The sequence below is a fragment of the Physella acuta genome, unplaced genomic scaffold (assembly GCF_028476545.2).
Source record: "Physella acuta isolate Inbredline_101_S28 unplaced genomic scaffold, ASM2847654v3 ptg000007l, whole genome shotgun sequence".
Lineage (NCBI taxonomy): Eukaryota > Metazoa > Mollusca > Gastropoda > Physidae > Physella > Physella acuta.
The window spans coordinates 1,708,047-1,730,203 of NW_026731527.1; the positions used below are offsets into that span (position 1 = coordinate 1,708,047).

General features: G+C 33.5%; 1 protein-coding gene across 2 annotated transcripts; it reads left to right on the forward strand.

The window, feature by feature from the left end:
• The first annotated feature begins 526 nt into the window (after positions 1 to 526).
• LOC131949114 (sorting nexin-4-like) lies at positions 527 to 22,038 on the forward strand. Of its 2 annotated transcripts, XM_059310915.1 has the most exons (15): positions 527 to 656; positions 10,372 to 10,478; positions 10,565 to 10,703; positions 10,887 to 10,964; positions 11,566 to 11,637; positions 11,777 to 11,824; positions 12,010 to 12,065; positions 12,388 to 12,460; positions 12,578 to 12,705; positions 13,494 to 13,583; positions 14,111 to 14,201; positions 14,497 to 14,532; positions 16,026 to 16,183; positions 17,082 to 17,196; positions 17,829 to 22,038. In XM_059310915.1, exons 1-15 carry the CDS (start codon positions 534 to 536, stop codon positions 17,874 to 17,876), a joined length of 1,362 nt encoding a protein of 453 aa, XP_059166898.1. In that variant the 5' UTR covers positions 527 to 533; the 3' UTR covers positions 17,877 to 22,038. The 2 variants fall into 2 exon arrangements, with proteins under 2 accessions (XP_059166898.1, XP_059166974.1); XM_059310991.1 differs by lacking the exon at positions 14,497 to 14,532.
• The last annotated feature ends 119 nt before the right edge of the window (positions 22,039 to 22,157 follow it).

Consider the following 22,157-nt stretch of genomic DNA (forward strand, 5'->3'; position numbering starts at 1 on the left):
GGACCTCCCCCTTCCCTACGAATTTGACGTCATTTATTTAAGGACGACCCCTAAAGATGGGGGGGGGGGGGGTATTTACTAATGACATGTAATCTAAGCAGTTTTTTAATTAGAGTATATACGTATATACAGATCGACAAAACTCATGTTTTCTCTCCCTAGCTTGTTACAAATGTTTAGACGTCATGAGCACTATGAATTTAAAGGCCCCAGGCCCATGAATGAATTAATGTTTCTGTCTGCTAGACATAAACAAATAATAATATTAGGAGAAAACAAGTATTGTCGTAATCGAATGTCAATAAAATGCTATCCACATTTAAAAAAACAAACGTATCTAGAGAGAGTGCTATTAATAACTTATAGCTACCAGCGTTGCTATATTTTTCCAACCTATTTTAAAAAAATCAAACCTAAATAAAATATCTTATATCTTAAATAGCTTAGAATAATAAATCTAGATCCAGATCTATGTTAGGAACGATATTGTCGTTATATCACGGTCATTTTTATTTGCGGCAAATTTAATCAAAATGGCGGAGGAAGGCGTAATCAAAACTGATCCACTCTCCGAAGAAATAAAACCCATTAAAAATGCCTCAGCTTTAGTTGTCGATGAAACTGCTAAACAAGATAGAATACAGAGACCGAAAAAGGTAGCGCATTTGTATGTATACTATAACTATGTCCCGAAGTTGTACCATTTTATTGCAGACGCTTTTTTTTTATGAAGTGACTAGGCCCTGCCTACTCGGAAAAAGATTTTTCGCCCCAGCGTCTCCACTTGGTCGGCAACAGATAGTTCTAGCTAGGGTTAGGGCTAGGATTAGGTTAGGGATAGGGTTCAGCGGTTGTAAACACATGCATGCGCATTACCATCGAAAACATCGCCGAGAATGCAAGTCGTAGTTTCCCTCCATTGCGCATGCATATCTTTTTCCGGTAATCTATCGTTTTGGGTACGTAAAATCGCCCGCGACTAGTAATGTGAAAAACAGGTGACTCCTTAAGTTTTAATAGGGTAAAGGAGGGCGTTAAGAGCCACACTTTTTAGCACCTGTACATTTTTAAAGATTTCTACTAATCTAAGAATTTTTTAGTATTGAAAATATGGCAAAATTATTCTAACATATCTTACACAATATAAAAATAATAACAAATTCTATTAAATATACTTTAAATGGGTTTAATTGAACATTTATTGTCATACCCCCAAAATCAGCATTTGGGGCGAAAGGAGCCGGGCAGTGGGGCAATAAGTATTATCTCCTAGTTTAGACTAACTCGGCAATAAAAATAATTAATTTCTAACCCCAAAATAGTTAATGCTGTGTACACACACTTTAACTGATACTAGCTATCACTAGGCCCCAATGGGCCCAGTCTACAATTGATACAATTGCAGGTGTACATAGGGCTTAGTCTAGTAGTTTACAGTAGGCACATTAGTATGCCTAGTGTGTAGCTAGTATACTAGTGTGTAGCTGTCCAGAGTTAACATTCTTGTATGTAAAAAGGGTGGTACTAACTAATCTGCCTTAATGCTTTCCCCTGATAAGCCATGTGTGCTATACATTACATAACATTACATGGAGGTGAGAAATGTTGAGGGGAGAGCAGTGGTACTGGTTTCCCCTTTGTTCTCCTTGCTGGACCCTGAGGGCCATAAATTACATAAGGAGATGCTATCTCTGGTTGGCTGAGATCTAAGAACTAAGTCCATGCTACCTACAAAGAGATAAGTTTTATGGTGGGTTAGATACAGGTGGGGGCTGGGTATCATGGGGGTGAGAAATTGTGAGGGGAGAGCAGTGGTACTGGTTTCCCCTTTTTTCTCCTTGCTGGACCCTGAGGGCCATACATTACATAAGGAGATGCTATCTCTGGTTGGCTGAGATCTAAGAACTTAGTCCATGTTACCTACAAAGAGATGAAGTTTTATGGTGGGTTTGATACAGATGGGGTCTGGCTATCATGGAGGTGAGAAATTGTGAGGGGAGAGCAGTGGTACTCATTCCTCTTTGGTCTCCACCCTGCTAGAACATGAAGGTCATATATTACATAACATGCCACCCCAGATTGTCTGAGATCTGTAACTGTAATCCATGTTACCTACAAAGAGATGAAGTTTTATGGTGGGCCAGAAACTGGTGGGGGCTGGGTATCATGGGGGTAAGAAATTGTAAGGGGGGAGCAGTGGTATTAATGTGTCTGTTTACTTCCCTTCTGGACCATGAGGGTCATAAATTACATAACATACCACCCCAGATTGGCTGAGACCTAAGAACATTTATTCCTGTTACCTACAAAGAGATTTGAAGTTTTATGGTTGGTTAGAAACAGGTGGGGGCTGAGTCGGCTGTATTGCCCCTTAGGGGTAATAAGTACAAGTACCATTTTAAAAATTACATTGCTAACATCAGATGGCTGAATTTTTACTTTTTAGCAGGTTAGAATTGTATTTCTATCATTTAGACACAAGTCTGTTTAACAATTAATACATTTTGTGTTAACTATTCCTATACCAGTGTCATATTCAGTGGTCTAATAAATGAGAAACCGCACATAGGGTTTCAAGAGCCACATAACAGTATCTGTTATAACTTTTCTAAACAGGCAAGCTAGTGAACAAAATTAATGTATTCATGAAGATTTAGTTATTATCTAACAAATAAAACCATTATGGTAATGATCAGTCAAGTTTTACTCTGATAATGATAAAAACTTTATAGCATGGTAAAATGGGACAAATGTCGGCCATTTTGTTTTGGCACCAATAATCACTGTGCAAAAAAAAATTCACCAAAATAAAACTATTCTAGCCATAGCTATAAAAATAGTGTTAAAATGTACAACAGCCAATGCTCTAATATAGGAACAAAGAATGGGTTTGAAAAACTTATTTGGTTTATTACAAAGTGAAGTTTCCCAAGATATGTCTATTTGGAAAAAAAGTTCACAAAATGGTTTTATGGAGATGAGAAATTTTAGGGAAAGAGCAGTGGGATTAAATCCTGTCTCATCCTCTCCCTATTGGACCAAGTGGGTCATAAATTACATAACATGAATCCTTTGCTTCTCTGTTATCAAAGAACAGCAGTGGTTGTTACCTCAGAAGTAGATTAGCAGTGTTATTGGGGGTTTTGTGGGGGTGGGGTGTTGATTGGGGCTTAATACCACACGGCTCTTAACGCCCTCCTTTACCCTAATTATTTCACATTTTGAGGAGGATTTATGTTTTTTAAAATACAAAAATGTTTCCTTGTTTCATTTATGTACCCTAGGTTTTCTTATTAAATTTTTTAATTAAAATTGTCTGTCACTTATGATACATCATTACAAACTATATCACTTACTGGTTAATTTGAGACCAAATTTAATGGTCTAGCTTAATTAGGGGCCAAGAAAACAAACAAAAACAAAATGACCAATTAACTTCTTAAAATGCGAAACTCTTTTTCGCCATCAAAAAAGCTCAGAAAGTTACGTTGGTTTGTGTTTTCCATTCGTAGCATGATGTCATAGCAATTACGACAACATTGGGTATTTTAGTTACCAAAAAAAAACCAAAATATTTTGTTGGAAATAAAACTTTATATTCATTATGTTTATTAAAGAAATATCAGACATATTTATTTTAAATTCTATGTATAATGTACAATTTAAGACATTAGGCCTTCCACGATGAATTGAACAATCAATACCCATGAAGATGATAATAAAATTAATATCCAAAACTAAAAATAGATCTGACAGAAATCTAGATCTAGGCATTCTAACTGTAAAGACAATACATTATTAGGTACGATGATAAATCAACTTTTTTTAAAACTTTAAAATAAATACTCTATAATTATTTTTCTCTTCTGTAGTAGCATTAGGTTAGGCGAAGTTTTTTTTTTTTTTTTTTTTTTTTTTTTTTTTTTTTTTTTTTTTACCAGCTATGCGTAGTAAATCTATAGTCCTGTAAGTTTGCATGAACTTAAAATGACCCTAAGTTGTTTTACAATTTGCTTGGTTTATGAGGGGAGGGGTGGGTTTGCCCACCGACGATCTCTAACAGCAATCGTTAATGCTGTGACGTATGTATGGTAGGCCTGCTGAACTCACGGTGAACCCTCGACCGTGTCAACATTTTTCTCGCGCAGACAAGAAAATGTAAGCAGTCGATCTCGCGAGCGATGCGAGCGACGATGTTTGAAAATCTTGAATAATTATTTTATAAAATATTATTTCGATCAAAAAAATATTGTTAAAAAAGAAAGAAAATAAAGCCGCTCGTTGCATTTCCAATGTGAAACAATAAAATAAAGCACAACTGATTTACTTCAGATTTGAACTCGGAGATTCTAGGTCACCTACCGCACCGTTCTGTTTACTCTGCCACACACCACGATGTATTGTAAAATAAAATATTAGACATTTTGTATCAATAGATTGCTAAAAGGAAATAAATACTACTTTATTTATTGATATCGTATTACGTAGTAACTGAGTAACTGCGTAAATTTTACACACAATTCCTATATGTTTAACTAACACAACAGCATTAACGAGGTTGACCAAGTCTAAAAATAAAAAAAAAATTGCCAGTAGGCCTGATTAGATTTAGCACAAAAAAGGCTCGGAATGAGCATTGTTTAAAATACAATACTAAGGCCTAATTAAAAACTACATATAATTTCATATAAATTATGCAGTCGGGTAGGCCACGTAGTATTTAAAAGGTTTACGACCGGTCACGATTTTATGTTCAATAAAACTAACAGTACAGTCGGCCTACTTGGCTTGCAGTGAAGAAAAAAAATCAATATACTTATAAAATTACTAATACTTTAATACAATAATAATGTCCAAAATTTCTACACACGCTTCAACTGAATTATAATTAAAATACTAGACTTAACAGTGCATTCCGCAAAAAACAAAAATTAGTTGTTTCTATCTGACAACTAGCGTAACAATGACGTAACGTTACTAAAAATAGCAGAGGCATGGTATTTCTATGGTGAATTGGATTTTGGAAAGGGGAACCATCATCATTGTAATTAATCATGGTAAATATCTCAAATATATATTTATCTAGGAGCTGTCGAGCGCTGATGCCCGGTGGTCGGTCGTTTTTCGTTGCAGTTCAGTTCCTAATTAGAGTGCTCCATAAGAAATGCTTGTATTAATTATTACTACATATCTCGCAAATGTTTCTGGCATTTAAGCCATAGTATCCATTTCCTTAGCATTTCGCATTAAAATAGTGATGAGATATTGCTAGATTAGCAGTTTTTTCATTTTTGTATATAGGACCCCCCCAAAAACACTTAAAATGCGAAAACTAAAAGAGCATGACGTTTCAGGGTCAGGTTCTGACTTCCGGTTTTGGTAAGGAGATCGACTAATGTACCCGTTTTTAAACAATTGAATTAAAACTTTTCTGTAATAAATGAAGACTAGCGATGTTTCCAACAAATGCATCCATGCTCATTTACTATAGCAGCCATCTTGTTTAAGTTTTATTTTTATAAGCTTATAGCGCAGATTCAGGGGGAAGCCACTCTATTTTACAAATGGCTGCTGTTTATATAGCAAATCTTGCTCTCAGACACTGCTGTTTAAAGTTAATTTCTGGCCTATATCGATATATTTAGCCATTGATTTAGGTTTATTATTCATGTATCTATAATATTTGACACAAATATATGACAATTAACTTTTATTAAAGCCTTGACAATGAGGTAACGTTTTCGTACATTAATAGCCACGGGCGATTTTACGTACCCAAAACGATAGATTACCCTTTTTCCGGCTAGAATCGGCCTTTTTTAAATATTATTATTTCACTGACGTAGATTCTAGCTATCTAGTATCTAGATCTAGATCCTAGACTCGAGTAACTGTACTACTGTAACAGTATAACAACTGTAGTGACACTGTTCAGTGTATCTACTATCTAGTCAAGTCTGTAAGCCTGCTTGGTATCTAACTGTTAGACACTGTGATAGGTAGAATGTAGTATTACTCGCTAACCCGGTGGCGTGGCCTGTTGCTAACAACAATATGGCGTACGGACCGGATGCATGACTTCCGACGATTTTTCGCCTTAGTTCCAGAGACCTTCTTAGAATTACTTTTAAAAATGTTTACCACGAGTAAAATGGCAGTTTTCACGTTATAAAAGCATGCTATAGGTGGCTAGACTAAATATGCCAGAAAAGTATTTTAAAATTTGCTTTGGAGAATGAAGGCTAAATTTAAAAGTCGGTCTCATTAAAATTAATAGAACTTCTAAAATATCAGCCCGGAGGGTACAAAAAATTAATTGGAGGTTGTATAACTATTAGGTTTATCATTATATGAAGAAATAAATCAAATATTGCAAGCACTTTTTAAAATAAGACACGACTTTTGAATGACAACCAAATTTATTTTTTTAAACCACGTGAACGCTATTTGATGATCACTAGTGATGGGTACATCGCCACTTATAAAGTCTAACCGCATGTGTGGTTTTCTTTAGCTTCAAGCGTAATAAGAGTTATTATGGAGAGGTGTGTTGTGCATTTTTGTGAGTGTCAATAAATATTAAATTAAGTAGGTAATTTAGTTTAAAACGAACTAAAAACTTCAAAATTAGTGCCAAATGGATTAAATATGGATGTCTATCAGTCAGTAGTCATGCTTAATTTGAAATTTGGGTAAATTCTAGATTTAGTAAGAAAAACTAGTAGATTGCCTTTATTATTGTGATGCTCACTAACTTGAAAGTGTCGCTGGTTGCTAAGAACAACATGGCTACCACACCTTGGCCTACGATGGGCGATTTTTTCTGCTTTGTTTGAGAGACCAACTTAACATTAAATTTAAAGATAATTATCACGCAAAAAAATGGCATTTTTTTGCGTATTTTAAGCTATCTGATGACGACAAAGTTATTTTTGCCAGAAAAAAAATTAAAATTTGCTTCCGACAATGTAGGTCAAAGGTAAACATGGGTAAAGTTTAAGTTGCTTAAAAACTTAAAATATCGGGTTCTAAGGTTCCAAAATTGCTCTCTTAGGTAGGGTATTATTTGATTGATCTATTTCTGAATTAAAATTGTAAATTTACTGTACTCATTTTGAGAAAACAGAATCGCAAACATGTCACTTAAACAATAATTTTTTTTTGTGAGTGACGCCATTGCTATTGATACCGAAGCTGTGCAGTAGTATCCTCTGTCGCTGCTTATATAATTGTGTTTTCTTTTCACTTGACACTAGCGTAATTAGGCTAATTAAGCCTAATTATGGGTATTTTACCTGGTATTTGGATTATACTAGAAGGTCTCTAAAAGCCCTTAAATCCCAACGATCTGTTATTTTGTGTTCATCCCTTGAATTAGTAGTGAGTGTTGGTCTTTGTGTGCTTTTTAAGGCCTAATTATTTATTGTTTGCAAATTAGTTATAGCTTAATTAATTTGTCTTAACCCTTTGAGCCCGCCAGGCCGGTAAACCAGCTTCAACATTAGGCATATATGTCCGAAATATCAACAAAAGAAGTAGAATGACTGCATCTCAGGCAATAAAGTACTTATTGATTCTTATGAAGAAGATAATATTCCTGGTCTATATTATGTTGATAGTGACGTTGAATTTGAGACTGAACTCATTGACATTGAAATTGACAGTGACAATGAAACTGTTCAAGTACGTTCTGATGCACGTGGTGTCAAGGACAAAGACTTGCCAAACCAAAAAAAAACTGTTTACTGGTGCAAAACATGCGACGTTTTTCTTTGCATCGGGTCCGGCAGTGATAATTGTTTTGAAAGTTATCAAACAGAAGTGGACTTCTGGCGATGAACTAGTATGGCCAGGTATCAATAATAACAAAACAATTACTAAATGTAAATTGGTTTCTTCTATGTTCTATCAAAACAATAATTACGTGTTCGTTTTATATACATGGTTCTGTTCATACATTGTAAACAAATAAAGAATTTCAGAATCTTTCTGCTATGATGTTTGATCCTGAGTCTGGATACCAAATTTGGTCTGATTATCTCAAACGGTTCAAAAGTTATAGGCAAAGTTAGAAGCAGATAAGTGAAAATTGGTTTGGCCCTGGGAGCTCAGGAAATGGGAGAAATTAGGCCAGGGCTCAAAGGGTTAATTCTTATTGATTTCATATATTTTAATTAGGCTAATTATAATATTATTTTCACTGGTCTTCATTGATACTTATATTAGGCTTAATAATGTTTATATTATTAAGATTTTAGAGGCCTGACAACCGCGAGTTGTCACACTTTCTCTAACACTCCAAGCCATCGCTCACCCTCACTACATTACCAAATTCCACCTCCTCCCCCCCCCCCCCCCCCCGCCCCACCTTTGGCAGCATTATTATGCCTTTTAATACTTTTATTCAGTTTAGTTGAAATTGGAACACTTATTTGTACAAATTGTGCATTTCTATTTTTTTAACCAACAAACAAAGCATATCAGTCAGTCTCTTTGTAGTTTTTATTCATTTGTTAAAACAAAAATACAATACAAATAAATACATCGTGTTTTCCTAATGTTTTGGTGTGTTTCGGTTATTATAATAAAATACGCTCAACTGGAGGTAAACGAGAAGCGGAGAATAAAATATGCTAAAATGGAGTTTTACCCCCTTATAGGATGAAGATACAGATGCCAGATATGTGTGGTAGGCTGTTGGTAATATTGAAATGTAATCTCGACTAGATCTAGTTTTATGGTAAGAAATTAGGGTTAGGCGTAACGTAGGACTAGGGTTGGGGTTAGGAATTGGGCTAGTATTGATATTAGCAAGACATGTGTATTTTAGTTAACTACCAGTAACATAACACCCCCTTTTTAGGCTTTTATTATCAGACACTGGTATAGAAATTCCCTTTAATTTTAAATAAAATTATTAAAAAAATATGATTTATATCATTGTAAAGTATGTGCTTTATATAAGTTCACAAAACACAAAATTTAAGGCCCAAACTGACTTAGAACAGGGCCTGAAAAAAATTGACATTCGAATAAATTAAAATTATAAAATTGATAGGGGCCTAACTAAGAATTCATTTGATTGCTGTTGCAAATCGTAAAAAGTGACAGTGCACTTGTGGCATACCTGGATCTCTATGGCCTATGGAAGTTTCATGTTTATTATGGTTTCACATGTTTGTTTTATCGCATCGTGAAAATTTATTTTGAATAATGAATTGATTCATTTTTAATGCTGTAAAGTGTATCATTGTTTAGTTTGCACTGTTTAAATAATAATGCAAAGAACCAATTATTTATTTTACTTTATTCTTTACAAAAATATATTTAACAAGTAAAAAAAAAAAGCTGAAAGAAAAGAGATTTCTAACGATGTACCTCCCAATAGGAGATTTTTCTTAAAATTAGCTGAGCTAAGTTTTGAAAAAAATTGCAGAATTCTCAGTAAATAGATTTTTTCATTGGGTATACTTGAGTAAACGGATAGATGGCTGATAAGAGAAGGTGATTCAAGTTTTGCTTATCCCAAATAGTGTTGATCAAGAATGCTCCATGGAAGAACCCAAAGTCTTCATTTAAATTTAATAAAAAAAAAAAGTCTGGCATAGATACATTTCTTTATAATAAGCAGTAGTCAGCGAGACTTGGAGATATGCCATTTATCCCATTGAGGATTCCCCCTATGGATGAAAGTGAAACTAAAACCAGAAGCTCCTATATAGCATCTTGGGACATAAGCAAATATACCGTATCACTGTGTATAATTAGTCTGAAACTTTATCAAGAGCAGACATATGTTCCTAAATTGTAATTTATTGAATAATCAGTCAATTACTATTACGAGCGACTAATTAGATTCTAATAGGTTTTCAAATATTATCATGAATGCCTGATTAAATCTTTTTATAAACTAAACCAATGTATGCTATCAGGCACATGACAGTCCATGGTGCAAATAAAATTGATTCAAACTCAAGACTTTCAGGTTAGCAGTCTAACGCACCTACAGCTAGGCACACTGTCCCCCAGGCGGAATTACACTGGACTAGTTTAATTAATTGTTTTGCAAAAAAAAAAACAAGTTTTTAAAAAAGACTTGAAGGGGATGTTGTTCTTCCTAGTATATGTTAGACTTGTCTACAGACAGTATGAATTTATGCAGTTAAAATAGGTTGTCAGTGAGTTGAGCATCTATATTATAGCAGACAGTACTGTAAATACTTTAATGTATTATTGCACTTACAACCATACACTCAAATACCATCATTGAGATCAATTTCACATCTGTTCTTTAATATTGTGCTTTTATTTATCAAGAAGACAACATATTTCTTTGCATTTCTTATTTGAATATTTATCATCCATTTTTAGACGCATCTGCTGCAATGGATGGAAATCACAGTGACAGAACCAGAAAAAAAGACCATTGCATCAATGAAGATGCAGGATACTTTTGTTGTATACCTTATAGAAACAAGGTGAGGAGCTGGTTTAAAGAAAATATGTTTATGTTATTCAGTTAATGAACATAACATTAATCCATGTTTGTCTTGTTTTGGTTTAGGGTCACAGATGAAAATATGCAGGGTTATGGAGAAGGCGCCACATCTGCATGGAGACGATACAGTGAGTTTGAGCTACTGCGTAACTACCTGGACGTGACATTCCCAGCTGTCATTGTTCCACCTCTACCTGAGAAAAAGGTGACCCCATCTTTAAATATTACATGTTTTGATTATAATATTACATCATTAAGCCTTGGCGATTATGTTCTTTTATGATACATTTATGTTTTAATCCTATTTCCCAGATTAAAGTTAATGCTCAAGTCCAAGTATTTATTTTTTCAAGTCATACATTCATCAGTTGTTTGATATTTATTTCAGGCTTCCTATGCCTGGCAAAATGTCTCAATGGACCGGTTTGATCCAGACTTTATTGAAAGACGAAGAGCTGGCCTAGAGGTGATTATTTTCTGTGAATTTTTTGATAAACTAAACTTTAATAAGCATTTTTTTTTTAAATAGGCATTTTAATTTTTATCACAGACCAGTAATTAATTGTAGTATTAGCACTCCAAACTAAGAATTGAAAACCATAGGGTTGCTACTTCCAGTAACATTTATATGTAGATTCTATTTGTTTCATATTTCCTTTTTAGTATTAGTTACCGAATTATCCCTCTGGCATATAGACCAATAACAAGTATCTTCCAGGCTACTTGGTCTTTTTTTCCCAGCTGTCACCAGTGGAAATCCATTTTCCATATGTCACTCTCCACACTGCATTTCAAAGTTTTTCTTGCCCTACCTCTGTTTTAGCTGTTGGTGAATTTTTTAAGTTCCTCACTGTTAGCAATAAGTGGCTTTCTCCTTCTGAAAGACAGTACAAAAGAAATATTATATAATATATGTAAATAACTATTTTTAAACAATATTCATTATAAAGGAACCACTTAAACTCGCATGTTTTATTATTAACTCGCCTTGTATTAGTTGTGCGGACTTCTTTATCCAATACTTTAATTCACCTTTTAATAGCATAATGTATTCATCCCTTCTCTAGATCTTTCTTTTGAGGTGTGCTGCTCATCCAAAATTATGTCAAGATAAAATTTTCATTGGGTTTCTACAGCAGGTTAGTTTTTATCAAGACATTTTTTAATGAAAAATAGTTTCACTTCTTCTGTGTAGTAAATTCATTTAAGATTAATAAAGCTTTTCCTTTGTTGTTTTTTTTTTAAAATTGGTTAAACAATTTATTTTTGTCACTACAGGAACAAGGATGGAGAGATACAGTAAATGCCACAGATTTTTATAGTAAGGTAAGAATGGATCGAGGTACATGGAAAGTTATTAGTCAGTAGCTTACCATTTGCTGGTTGAAAGATATTGAAAGATTCAATTACTTAAGTATTGATTTTAATTATATCGGAAGCTTACCACTGCTGGTTGAAAGTTTGAGTTAGATTATTGATCTTAATTATGTTTTTGTATTGTTGGTCAACAGGCAGAATCTAGGCTGAAATCTTTGAATGCACAATTTCGTTTGAAGAAATCAGACAGGTAAGTCTTTAATATTTTCAGTTTAAAATTTTTTCGGTTAGTGCAATATTAGGTAATGAAATCAAATAATTATATTATAAGGGTAGCATTTTATGGTCTGCCAGGTAAATAAATTTAATATTTCATTATTAACCATATAGTTATTTTTAATTATTCATGGTATTAAAGAATTTAAGAATTTCAATGAACTGTAATTTTATATAAATGTGACAAATTCGTGATACATTTATACATGAGCATTCAAACCATGTGTTTTTTATTTTTATTAAGAGTAATGTTATCATTACTATGCATTGATTAAATTATTTATTTTCCCTTATAGACGCTTTGAAGAATTGAAAAATTACTGTACAGAACTACAAAGCAACATTGGAAATATTCTTAAAATCCGTGCAGTGAGTAGTACTGTACTTAACTTCTGCATGTTTTTGTGAAAGAAGATTCTGTTTTCCCAAATATATCTGCTGTCTTGGTTCATTCAAATGAATTTTTCTTGTTGCCACTTAACCCAGAGACTCTGTGATAAGCTGTATGGGATCCACAAAGTCCATGGTAACTACGCCAGGGTGTTCAATGAGTGGAGCACCATAGAGAAAGAGATAGCAGAACATTTACAGAGTGCCAGCCACTACATGGATGTGTGAGTTGAACTGAGCTCATCATTCTTTGTAAATTTAGAGCCTTGATTTTATGTTGGATATGTAATACAATTAGTAGTCAAAACAGTTCCTTAAACAAACTGTATGGACAGTTTGATTAAATTTTAATGTTGAAATCATTTTATTTTTTTTCTACGATAAAGAACTCCATCTTGAATAAATTTCACATTGTGTTGGAATTGATTTTTTCCTTGAGCTTTTTATAATTAACCACACAGTAAAAAACCTCATGTTTATCCGGTTGTTTACACCTGCCCATTATTTAGGCTACATATTAAAATCATAATAAAAAAATTGTTATTTTAAGCAGAGTTTTTTTTTTATCTGGTTACGAAAATGTGCTTAACATTACACTTGTGAAAAAATACACACCTGTTGGTAAATTATTTATAGAAAATGAAAGTAGCCTACATATATTTTTCTATATACTGTATACATTTTTAAAACAGAAACAAAACAGTTATACATGAATGGCAAGTGCTTGTTCCAAAATAATAAGATAAAATTCTAAATCAACAATGTGACGAATTGCAATAAGAAATCACTATAAAATGGCAGTTCAGGATACATTATGACTTAGAAAGTTGTACGATTAAAAGCCTTGACTCTGCAAAACAATAGTGAAATTATTAAACACCTTGGGTTCATCGTTATAGTACTGTCGGCCAATCAAGCAAACTTTATGATAATCAGTATACTAAAGTTAACAATCAATTCATTACTTTGCTATATATAACAGGATTATGTTAAAATACTTTTATTTTGTCAGGTTTGCTTCAACCATTGATTCTCAGCTAGAGGAGGAAGAACAGTATGCTGACCAACTGAAGGAATATTATGCTTTTGGGGATTCTGTCCGGTGAGCATGGCTTTCAAGAATCCTCTTTAAACCTAGCGGTCCATTGGCCAAATGAAGTAGAGTTCGCATTTCTTGACCTCGGCATATGAAGGGAAGGTGTGGCCAGCAGTATGCCCAGCCACCTTTACTTTACCCCTTGTTAATTAGGTACCCATCAGAGCTGGATGGACTCAGGGACTTGAGCCTGGATTTAAACTCCAGACTTTTGGGTTTGCAGTCTAGCCCCTACCCCTATGCCACACTGTCACATTAGTATGGTTTTAATTTTCCAGTTATTTCTTATTGACGAATTTGGCAGTGGTGTAATATATCATGTTTTAGAGCAGTTCCTATGACTAGTTTCTTTTCCAGTGTATTGTGCTCCTTAATGACTTAATAACATCAAAGAATGGTCTTTGTTTAGTATTTGTAAAGCATACATTTGTAGCAAAGCCTTTGTTCAATCAAGTACAAGCTTACCCTACCTATCTTTGGACCAGATAAAATATTATATCTGAATTTTTTAAAACCACCTAATATTGTTACAGTGCTGTGTGTAGGAGGTATGAAAGTGCTCAGTATGACCTAGAAAAAGCTGAAGAGAACCTGATGATGAAATCAAGCCAAAAGGAGACCTTGGTGAGTGTACAAAATTCTCAGATCTCTCATTGTTTGGAACACCACAGTCAAAAATGTTGCTTCTGTTTTTCCTCACCTACATTGTAACATTTTATCAATTTGTAATTTATGTTTTTATCTTAAAAAGTAAAAAAAAAAATTTTTCATTATTTAAAAAAAAATACTAATATTTGTATTATAGTTTGAAAATGTGCTAATACTGGTGGTGTTGTTTTAAAAAAAGTAATTTTGTATGGGGGTTAAGAGTTCTAATAAATTTGTGACATGTCTCTCTTTGTCATGCTGCTATAAATAGAAACAGCTGATGGCAGAGAGCCCTGTGTCGGAAGAGGTAAAGGTAGTGTCACAGTTTGCATGCTTATTGTTGTCTTGTTGCTAGCACTCTGTTACAGCCTACCCAAGCACAGCTCGTCTTTCTATTGCCATCGTGTTAGGGACTGATGTTTCTCTGCTGCAAGTCTTGGACCAAGTTTTCAACACAATTTTGTAGAATTTAAGAAATGTTATTCCCTTCTGTTTTCATGATCACATTTGAGCCCAGTTTTCAACTCAATTTTGTGGAAATTGAAGAAATGTTATTCCCTATTGTTTTCATAATCACCTTTGAGCCCAGTTTTCAACTCAATTTTGTAGAGATTAAGAAATGTTATTCCCTTCTGTTTTTATGATCACCTTATTACTTGGAAAGTATAATTATTGCATTTTTGTGCTTAAAGTTTTGGGTTAGTTTCAACTCAAGCTTATAGAAATCTACAGAATCTCTTTAATTCACACGGATTACCTTAATTCGTGGAAAATATAAATATTGCATTTTTGTGCCAGAAGTATTTTGGTAACAGTTACCAACCCAATTTTGTAGAAATATGAATACTTTCAATTTATATGATTTGACAAAATATGGGAGCATATAGACAGATTTTTGTTGTAGCATAACCTCTTCACATATCTTGTAAAATTGTTACTTTTTTGTTATCTTTATAAAATCTTGTTATTGAATTAGATTTTACAGTGGTTGTTTTGGCTAGAAATTTTTGTAGATTATAGGGATTTATAAACTATCTTCATGAATAAGTAAATGATTTTAAGGCTGCCAGGAATTGCTTCTCCTTAAGAAGAAGCTGATAGTTAACTTTTATGTAACATCTCTCTTTAAAACTACAATATGTAATTAAACTGTTCAATTTCTTTCAAGTCACTATGAGCAACACCTAGGCACTAGTAATATCCTAGATTTGTTTACGTTAGAATAATGGAAATAATATTTCTAAAGTATGGCTGTCTTTTATTTATTTGCCATACTTAAATTTTTGTATATGTAATATCCATTATTAACACAATCTAAGGTTGAGCATCTCTTTGGTTTTAGGTATAGCTTTTAGGTATACAATACATTATGATTTGTTGGTATATGTTATACTTTCATATTACTCAGCTAGGCATGCAACAAATATTGATGTTAGATCAATTTCTTTCTTTATCTTGTAACTCACAGCAATATTTCAGGGAAAAGCATCCAGTTCATCTGCAATTATTTTTCAAACCACACATTAAGTATTTTATTCCTTATAACTTTATTAAAACCGCATGTCATAAGATCAAATTCACTCAAGTTCCACTTGGACAACTGCACTTTCAATTTCTTTAAAGATAATTCTTAAGTTTTAGTTAAGATTGTTTCATGAATTTTGTATTTCTAAAAAACTTAATGTGTTCATAATTTGCCCTTATGGATACATGTGTTTGCGTAGGTATTGAAAACTCATGTATATGTTAAATTATGTGGTTTTCTGTCCCCAAATGTTTAATTTTGTGGTTTTGTGTCAGGCCAACAACCAAGCCAAAAGTGGGTTTTCCCTGAGTGGAATGAAGAGTAAAATCTTTGGCAGTGAAACACCAGAACAGAGAGAGGTCAAACTCAAACAACTGGAGGAACAAATTATCTCGGCTGAGATGGAGCTGAAGAAAGTTCAGGAAGAATCCGAGTGAGTCTTGTGTCTTAACTTTTAGATCTAGAGCTAAGTATCACTACCAAGATCAGATAATGTAGGAGTAAGTTTTGGAGTTACAAGCTTACACCGCATTTACACTTGCAACATGTGTACTATACATGTCTAGAAAAAAAAATAACTTGCAGCAAGTAAGTATACATGCTCTGTGATATATATATATATAACTTTCACTTGTTGAGAGTTTGTTTTTCTAGACATGTAGGCCTATAGTATTTATGTCGCAAGTGTGAACGCGTGTTCCTCTCCTTAGCGAAATCTCACAAAAATTAATTTAGAAGCATCTATTGAAAAGGTGATCTTGGTATTGGAAATAGGTTTGGACATTAGTTGTGGTTCTGTCAAATGTTATGAAAACAGCATCATCTTTAGCTGTATAATACATATTCTTACTGCTATGAAGAGCATACAAAATTTATGACATTTCTCCAATTGTTCCCCAAAATAACCACAATGAAACAATTAGCAACCAAAATCTGAAATCAAAAATGCTAAAATACAAATTAATTAGTTTTATACACTAATTATTCACTCACAAGTTTTGCAAAGATTTTTTATTATGCCACATATTGACTTAGTCCTCTTTGCTCCTTATGGAACAAAGGGCCTCCACCATTTCCTTCCATTTCTTCCTATCCCCGGCTATTAATTTTGACATCTCCCAAGACATCCCTATTGGCTTCAATTCTTCAAGAAGACTCCGCCTCCAGGTCTGTCTTGGGCGCCCTCTCTTCCGCTTTCCCTGGGGGTTCCACTCAAGCACTTGACGTGTAACATTATGCCACATATTACTTATGGTTATTCTTTGTTAATCTGTGCAGAAAGAAAAAATTCCCCCCTTTAGTTATAATTTCTGTTGTATTTGCATGCACAGGTTATTTATAGAACAAGCCCTCCGTGATATAGACAGGTTCCAGAGACAAAAGACTAAAGATCTGCAGGAGATATTCACTAACTATGCTGTCATGCAGATTAAACAGTGCAAGAAGGTTTGTCCAGCTTTTCTCTACTGATTGAACATAAATTTGTATGTTTTACCATATTTATGGTGCTGCTTGGCCTAGCGGTATCCTCATAGTTTTGAGTTAGAGTCCTGGTTCAAGTCAGTACAACGTCCCTGATACCTGCGAGCTTTGATGGGTACCTAACTCACATTAGGAAAAGTAAAGGTGTCTGTACATAGTGCTGACCTCACTATACCTACACTTACCACAAAGACCATCAGGTTTGAAAGTAAAGTAAGTTCCATTTCAAACCTGACGGTCCTTGGGACAAGTGAAGTAGAGTTCACTTGTTTCTGTGACCTCGGCATATGAAGAGATAGTGTGGTCGGCACTATGCCCAGCCGCCTTTACTTTCCCTAACGTGAGTTAGGTACCCATCAGAGTTGGGTGGACTCAGGGATCGTCTACTGACTTGAACCCGGATTCGAATTCGAGACTAACGGGTTAGCAGTCCAGCTCTCTACCGCTAGACCACTCCGTCCCATAAAGGTTTGAAAAGGGAACTTTGATTATAGCCTAGAATTTTCATGAAAAGTATGCTTGAGTTCTTCATGATCTTATATGTATATTAATTTTTTGATTTTGTAAATAATAATCGTTTTTTTTATTTATTTTAGGGTATAGCCATTTGGACCAGTGCAAAAGACTGCTTCAGTAAAATGTAGTGAGATAATAGATTTATCTTTTTCTATCATTTCTACAACTGCCATTTGCTGAAAGACTCCAGTTCTGCTTGGATATTTATGGTGTACATACCCATGTGGTTATTCTCATACTGTGTAATAGTTCTGGCATAATTCCAAGAATGTTCAACAATCCTGGCATCATTCCAAGAGTGTTCAGCAGATAAAATGTTCTGAAATATTCCATTAATTTTTTTTATATTTATCACACTGTCCAACATTTTTCTTGTCATAGGGTTACTGTCAAGGCCTGGTTGATTTCAAGGCCTGATTGATACAGGCCTTCAGAGATACAGTTTGGATGGGTAGTGTAGACACAATTTAGTGGAAACTGTTACAGGCCTATAGCGAAGTTCAGCTGTTTACTTGCATGTTTGACATGTAGTGTAGACACAATTTAGTAGAAACTGTTACAGGCCTTTAGCTAAGTTTAGCTGTTTACCTGTATGTTGGATATGTAGTGTAAAACACTAGTCAGCTGAAACTGTTAAGGCCTTTAGCTAAGTCCAGCTGTTTACTTGCATGTTGGATATGTAGTGTAAAACACTACTCAGCTGAAACTGTTAAGCCCTTTAGCTAAGTCCAGCTGTTTACCTGTGGGTATGATATCAACTGTTGACACACCATTTAGTTTCAGCTAAGTCAGGCTAAAGATTTTTTTGCCTGTCGTTGTGACAAGTAGTCTAGGTACAGGTGAATAAATTTGGTTAAAAGTGAAAATGTTGACCTGTGTTTGCTTGTCAGGAACATATATAAAACTTAAAGTGCAATATTTTACTGAATACAACTAGTCTCTTTAACTGGGTTGTTTTAAAATTGCAGTCAAAAATTTTAAAATTTTCCAGTTTGTTTTATAAAGTTAGGTCTACATGCTAAAAAAAAGCCTTGATGCAATGTTTATTATTTTTTTCTAATTGTTTGTAAAAGTTGTCAATTTAGTGAGACTAGCCAGACACCTTATTTGTACATACCTAGCTGGATAACTTATGTGTATATATCCACTGTTTATTAGATTTCACATGGTTTCAGTTTTGTGATACCTATAGTGCTTACATTAATTCATGCAGATAAATTGTGAAGATTTATGAACACTTCATTTGGAGACATCTGTTTTTCCTTTTAAGTATTACAATCCATCTATGAGATAAATTGTATGTAATGTGATATTATTATTGCTTTATAAATCACAGATAAGTGCTGCAATTATAGATTACAGATTTAATTTTAAGTTTATCAATATTGTAATGAGATTAAGTATTTAAATGGGAGATACTTGTTAAATGGGAGATAATTGTTTTATTAATTGACAAAAGATGGGATGATATGGTTAAGTGGTAGAGTGTGTATGCACAGGGCAGAACATGCATGTCCACTTAGCTCTAACAGATGGCTGACCCAGGTCTAGGAAACTAGAGCCAGTTTTGCATCTGTCTGACCACATATTCCTTTTTCCAGCTAGCTGGAAGAGATGTCTAAACCAGATCTACAATATGAAAATTTAGTCTTGAAAAAATCCAATTATTGCCAAAGACAATTAAATATAAAAAAAAACAGCAAATAAGATTTATTTTGAAATCTAGTTTAATTTATATTAACACTACTTAACAACAAATAATACATTTCATGGTGTATGAAGGGAAATTATTTAATGCATGTATAATCTTGTGAGAAAATTTTGTAACTTTGTTAATTTGGAATTTAGTCCAATGTTGTCATTTCAAATGTATCTACTTAAATTGTTGGTTTACTGTATTAACAGTGGTTTTCTTTTTAAGTGTAAGTCAGAAAATTAGTTCTCACTTTTGCAAAATTTGACGTCCTTATGGAACAGCTTAATAGTCTCGTTGATATCATAAAACTAATAAAATCACAGCTACGAGTATCTGGGATGTGTGGTTTAAATTTGAACTTAATGAGAAAGATTTATTTTTAATGTTTAAAAAATTCCTCAATGTAAATAGTAATGTTTTCACTATGTGATTTTGTTGTACTCTTCATTGACTGGTAATTTAAATCACTTAATTAAATTAAATTAAAGAATTACTAGAACAACATCATAGTTTTAGTTAGTTGTGATGTTTCATTCTGTCTTAAAGATTTTTTCAACACTTTATTTTTAATATAGATGTCCATCCGATTGTACAATTTTTAATGTATACAGATTTATTGTACTAATATGGAGGAAGATATTATTTTATTGTATAACTATGTGTGAAAGAAAATGGTTTTATTGTGCAAGAAGGGAAGGATGTGCTGTTTGTGAAGGTAGAAATGATTTTTATTATATAACAGTTAAAAGAAAATTATTATGTTTTGTTCTTTAAGTTATGTCTGTTGGTCCATTGAGTTCTTTGTCTAGGACAGTGGTTCTTAACCAGGGTTCGATCAAACCCCTGGGGTTCAGTGAGTCAGCCTCAGGGGTTCAGCGGAGTTCAAGTCACACACCTGAGTCATATAATTCACGATCGGATTTTCTCGGTGTGGATGATAGAACTATTGAAAGTGCTTGGTGAATGCACATGGGAAACTGTTAGGGCTCTGTACCTCCAAAAAGGTTAAGAACTACTGGTCTAGGAACTATATTCATCTACATGTTGGAGAAGTAGATGTAATTTCTTGTATATTTTTATGATATTAGTTATCACATGTACCTGTTGTCTATCAATTAATGGTAGTAGCTCACACTTCTATATTTGTTGATTATGAGTGGATAATGTTTTTTGGTTTTCTCTGTGTGGTGAACATTTTGAATGCTAGATTTAGCTAGTGGTAATTTAATGGTCCTTTTATCTGTAAGTTCTTTTTTTTTTCAATGTTCCCATTTAATCTTCGGTTAATTAAGTTTTATTAGTTGTAATGCAGCAAAACATTGCCATGATAATGTCATAGTTTGATTCTTGATACTTCTGATGTAGTCCACAGCTACATTTATATTGACTGAGTTATATAGAAACAGTTAATTGTAGTTTTCCATTGTATAATTCTTAACTTGGCCAAAATCTTTTTTTTTCTTGATAGATTAAATGCCTCTGGTTTTCCCACAGGACCTTATAAAAAAACATATTTTTAATTTGTGGGGCAGCGTTGTCAAATGGTAGATCATACAATGGCTACGCCTAAAGTCTTTGAGTTCAAATCCGGATTCAAGTCTGTATAATGTCCTAAATGCACCCAGCTTTGTGTGTATCTGACTCACATTAGGGAAAGCAAAGGTGGCTGTGCATAATGCTGACCACACCTTCACCTATTATGTCGAGGTCATAGAAACATGTGAATTCTACTTCACTTGATGCAAAGATCCTTCTGCAATGTGCTCAAAGCATACAAAATAGACCCATTTAAAATTTTTACTTAAAAATTTAAGTTTTTGTTTTAAAAATCATTTTGGTTGTAAGACTAGTTTGAAGTTGAGTGAATAGGTATGAGTGATGTGCCTTATTTATTTACCTTGAGAGTAGCGTAGTCTTGGCATAGCTGGGTGACTGATTGATGTAGGTGTCACTGTTTCTTTGTTGTGAGAATAGCTCAAGTTTATTACATGGTAGACAATTTTAAATGTAAGGGTTTTTCTAAAGAGTACCATAAAGATTTTAAATCTATTTCGATGTGTTTGTTTTTATCTAGACATGTATATTTTGTATTTATTTGGAACTCTTTTTTTTCATTCATTTACATCAGTTATTTTCTTTTATTGAAAATTATAATAATATCATTTCATATTTAGATTTAATTAAACCTTAAAATCTAATTAGGTGGTATCTTTTTAATGAAAATAAAATTTAATTATAAATGTTATTTATAGGTTATCTAGTTGTATTGAATAGCTAAAATTTTGTTGCAAAGCCTTAGATAATTTTCATTTGTAAAATTTTGGATAAGAAAAAAAGTTTTACTGATGTGTGTTGATTGAAAGCAATCAAGGAATCTCCCCTTACCTTATTTTATCAGTATGTTTATCAGTATGCATTTTATCAGTCTCAAGTGTTAGGATCTATGGTGGATCAGTATGTTCTAGTCCCATATCTTGTGTGCTCACCTTCTTATGATTGTTCTAGCCATTTATTTGATTTATTCCTTCACCAAGATGTTTATGATTTTTCTTAGGCTTGGTTTAATGTAAAGGTGAATAAACCAAGATGTTTTGTGATACATAAGTGGTGCTCAGTTATTTTTATTTTGAGAGGGGGGAGGTCATGCTTAGTGGTAGAAATGTAATTAGATATTGGAACTTTTGACATTAATTTGTCACATTCATTTTAATTT

Excerpts from the sequence above, each read along its gene's own strand:
- LOC131949114 (XM_059310915.1), top strand. The coding sequence starts at position 534 with ATGGCGGAGGAAGGCGTAATCAAAACTGATCCACTCTCCGAAGAAATA. Across the intron at positions 10,479-10,564 it reads GTATACCTTATAGAAACAAG|GGTCACAGATGAAAATATGC; the intron begins GTGAGGAGCTGG and ends GTTTTGGTTTAG. Across the intron at positions 12,066-12,387 it reads CGTTTGAAGAAATCAGACAG|ACGCTTTGAAGAATTGAAAA; the intron begins GTAAGTCTTTAA and ends TTTCCCTTATAG.